We start from the raw sequence: 4,251 nt of genomic DNA on the forward strand, positions 1-4,251 counted from the left end.
ACAGCATCATCCAGTCTAGGAGATCCAGGAAGCTTCTTTTTCGGGTAGCAGGTTATCCCTTAAGCGTGGCTGTTTTAATTATGGAGAGCTAGGTCACATCAGGAAGGAGTGTTCTCACCCTCGCGGGACAAATTCAGCACCCTAGTAGGCCAGGGTAGTAGTACCTACGGGTGGAGGTAGAAATAGTAGAGGATGTCCATAAGGTGGGAGAGGAGGAAATTCAAGAAGCCGTAGAGGCTGAGGTAATGGTAATAAAAGTCGAGGAGCAGCGCATCTAGGTAAAAAGGTAGCCCGTTAAGATGACAAGGCTCAGTTTTATGCCTTTCTAGGCAAGACCGAGGCTGAGGTGTCTGATGGTGTGATCATAGGTACTATTTTTATATATGATCGGATAATTACTATTTTATTTGATCTGGGTTCCACTTATTCATATGTGTCAGTGAGATATGTCTTGGGTTTTGATGCACTTTGTGTGTACTTGATGTCCCCATCCATGTTTCTACCCCTATTGGAGAGTACGTTATAGTCACCCATATTTACCGTGCTTGTTCGGTGATGTTTATGGGCTTCCAAACTTGAGATGAATTAGTGATTTTAGACATGACTGATTTTGATGTGATCTTAGGCATGATTTAGTTATCCCCCTACTATGACGTGCTTAACTGTAATGCTAAGAATGTGACTCTAGAGATCTCGGGGAGGGAAAGGTTAGAGTGGGAAGGGATGTACAAGCATAAGTCAGCTAAGGTCATATCCATTCTCTAAGCTAGAAAAATGGTGGGGCAAGGTTGTTTGACCTATTTGGCCCATATCCAAAATGTTGATGTAGAGTCTCCCTCTATAGAGTATTTTGGCAGTGTGTGAATTTCCAGATATATTCCCTACAGACTTGCCTGGTATGCCTCCCAAATGGGACATAGATTTTTGTATTAATTAGGAGTCGGGTACTCTCCCAATTTCTATTCCTCTCCACCACAGGCTCCAACAGAGTTGAGAGAGCTTAAGGCTCAAATCCAAGAACTTTTAGATAAGAGATTTATCCGCCCTAGTGCTTCTCCCAAGGGTGCTTTAGTGTTGTTTGTTAAGAAAAACGATGGTAGCATGAGAATGTGCATAGATTATTGGCAACTAAATAAGGTTACCATTCAAAATATATACCCATTGCCATGCATTAATGACCTTTTTGATTAGTTGCAAGGTGCATCAGTCTTTTCAAAAATTGATCTCAGGTCCTGGTATCATCAATTGAAGATTAGGCCTGAGGATGTGCCCAAAACGGCTTTTAGAATAATATATGTGCACTATGAGTTTTTAGTGATGTCTTTTGGGTTGACCAATGTACCTGCAACCTTCATAAGTTTGATGAATGGGGTTTTCAAGCCATTCCTAGATTTTTTGTAATTGTGTTTAAAGATGATATTCTGGTATATTCGAGGAGTGAGCAAGAACATACAGACCATCTTCGCATTGTTCTAGGTGTTCTAGGGAAGCAGAAACTATAATTGAAAATTTTCTAAGTATGAATTCTAGTTTCCTTCAGTTGCCTTCTTAGGTCATATTGTATCGAAGGAAAGCGTAATGGTAGACCCACAAAAGATTAGAGCTGTTAAGAATTGGTTTTGGCCTAGCTCTGTGACTGAAGTTAGGAGTTTTGTGGGACTTGCCAGTTATTATCGCATATTCATAAGGAAATTTGCTTCTATCACTACCATTTAACAAGGTTGACTTAAAAGGAGGTACCCTTCGAGTGGACTGACAAATGCGAGGAGAGCTTCCAAAAGCTCAAGACTCTTCTAACCAGGACACCTATCTTAACCCTACCTGTTGAAGGTAAAACCTTTATTGTTTATTGTGATGCTTCATATTTAGGTTCGAGGGTTTGTTGATGCAGGATAAAAATGTTATAGCATATGCTTCACGGCAGTTGAAGGTGCATAAGAGGAACTACCCGACTCATGACTTAGAGTTAACATAGTGCTTGCTCTAAAAATCTAGAGGCATTATCTTTATAGTGTCAAGTGTGAGGTGTTTACTAACTACTGCAGTTTGCAACATGTGTTCACCCAGAAAGATTTGAACTTGAGACAGCAAAGATGGATGGAGTTGGTCAAAGACTATGATGTCAACATCTAGTATCACCCAGGTAAGACTAATGTGGTAGCAGACACATTGAATTGGAAACTGATTAGCATGGGCAGTATAGCCTATTTGGGAGCCTGCAAGCAGCCCCTAGATAAAGAGATTCTGGCCTTGGAGGACAAATTCATGAGACTAGGCATTTCATAGAAGGGTGGGGTGATGACTAGTGTTGATCTAAGACCTACCTTTATTGAAGAAATTAAGGCCAAGCAGTTTGAGGATGTGAACTTGAATGCTATTAAAGAAAATGTTTTGATGGGCAAGGCCCAAGATGTAGTCCTTGATGCAGGAAGGGTGCTCAACTTTAGGAGAAGAATTTGTGTTCCCTGGGTAGATGGCATAATTCAGAAAGTTTTGTCTGAATCTCATGGTTTGCGATACTCTTTTCATCATGGAGTGACCAAGATTTATTGAAACGTCTATATTAGTGGCCGGGTATGAAGGAAGACATAGCCGAATATGTAGCTAAGTGCCAGAATTGCCAGTAGGTGAAATATAAGCACCAAAGACCTGTAGGTTTGCTCCAAAGGATGTCTATTCCTAAATGGAAGTGGGAAAGGATATCTATGGACTTTGTGGTGGGACTCCCTGAGACGTTGGGGAAGTATGATTCCATTTGGGTGGTGATTGACAAATTGATAAAGTCAGCGCACTTTATTCCGGTTAGAGTGGACTACAATTCACAACAGTTGGCATAGATTTATGTGAAGGAGATAGTAAGGCTGTATGGGGTGACCCTTTCTATCATTTCATACCGTGGTACATTGTTTACCTCAAAATTTTGAGAAAGTTTCATGAAGAGTTGGGCATTCAACTCACTTTCAGCACAACCTGTTATGCCCCTTATTTTTGGTACATGGTAAAATCTATCTAGCTTCTCTAGAGCTACCGTGCGATCCATATTATCTACAATGTTATCAAATAACTCTAAGGAAGAGAGGATGTGATGCCCCATAATAGTGAAGGCTGGAAATAGAGTTATAAGGATTTGAAAGGAGTTGGAGGCTAAGTAACAAGTCGTGGAACTCAACTTACTTGCGTAAACTACCAATTTGGGTGTCTTATATACTTAAGCTACTGGAGTGCATGTCGAACTCATGTAGCAAAGATTACATAGGTTCTTAAAGTAAGAGAAGATTACGAACCCACGAAAGAGGCAGATGGAGGCATAACAACTACTTGAAAACAAGTAGGTGATGTACCTACTTTGACCAAGTAGGTGACACCCTACTTGGGGTGGACCCCCACGCTGCCATGTGGCAGCTTTGGATTGGTTACATGAGATGATATGGCTGCCTAAGGGCTTAACACATGTCACCCTTAGGGGCTGACATGTGTCACTCTCCAAAAAGGGTATATATATAAAGTGATGACTAATTTATCATAATTCAGCTATCTCTCACTTGGAAAATTGAGAGAAAACGTGAGAGAGTAAAGAAAGAAAGTTATGGGTTTGGACTAGGCAAGGTAAGTCCTCCAATTTTTCTCCATGAATTAATTATTTGAGGTATCCTACGGTGATATAACGGTGTTTAATAGCATAAATTAATTATTTGGGGCAGCAGGATAGCGTAACAAACAACCCGCTAAATTTCAGCATGTTAAGGAGCTTTCAAAGTTCAGTTTCGGCAAGGTAAGATCCTCCTTTTGAGTTAGAGTTAATGAAGTTGTTATGGAGTATATTACTTGTGTTAAATGAAGTTGGAAGTAGGAAAAATTGCATAAGTAGGCTGGACATTGTGAGCAAATGAAATTAAAGTCGTTCTAGCCGAGTTAAAGTTGTTAAAGTTGTATAGGATTGTTATGATTGTGGTGTTGTCTTTGGAGATGGTTTAATTGCGTATTGCAGGGCTGAAATGTGGGTCAAAAGGGGTGTGAGGGCTGCTGGTTTCAGCCACATAACCCTCCATTTCGTGTGGTTAAAGGTTTTATGAAATAAAGATTGAAAACCTTATTTTGGTATCGTGGTTTTGGGTGAGTTATTTGGAACTTGTATTGCATCGTATTATAGTAATTCAATGTTGTATAGCTGCTGGTTGTTGTTGTTAATGTGTATGCTAAGTTTTGGAGGTTAAAACAGAAGTTTGGATAGGGCAAGTTATAGGGGAGGTG

At 40.2% G+C, this 4,251-nt stretch overlaps 1 protein-coding gene across 1 annotated transcript; it reads left to right on the plus strand.

Moving 5' to 3' along the window:
* The first annotated feature begins 2,298 nt into the window (after positions 1-2,298).
* Positions 2,299-2,837, plus strand: LOC129890475 (uncharacterized). The gene is made up of 2 exons (XM_055966022.1): positions 2,299-2,509; positions 2,656-2,837. Exons 1-2 carry the CDS (start codon positions 2,299-2,301, stop codon positions 2,835-2,837), a joined length of 393 nt encoding a protein of 130 aa, XP_055821997.1.
* Positions 2,838-4,251: the final 1,414 nt, after the last annotated feature.

This window comes from Solanum dulcamara, chromosome 5, assembly GCF_947179165.1.
Source record: "Solanum dulcamara chromosome 5, daSolDulc1.2, whole genome shotgun sequence".
Taxonomy (NCBI): Eukaryota; Viridiplantae; Streptophyta; class Magnoliopsida; order Solanales; family Solanaceae; genus Solanum; species Solanum dulcamara.

Coding starts and splice junctions, on each gene's coding strand:
- LOC129890475 (XM_055966022.1), top strand. CDS start 2,299: ATGACTAGTGTTGATCTAAGACCTACCTTTATTGAAGAAATTAAGGCC. Junction 2,510..2,655: donor AGTTTTGTCTGAATCTCATG/GTTTGCGATACT, acceptor AAAGACCTGTAG/GTTTGCTCCAAAGGATGTCT.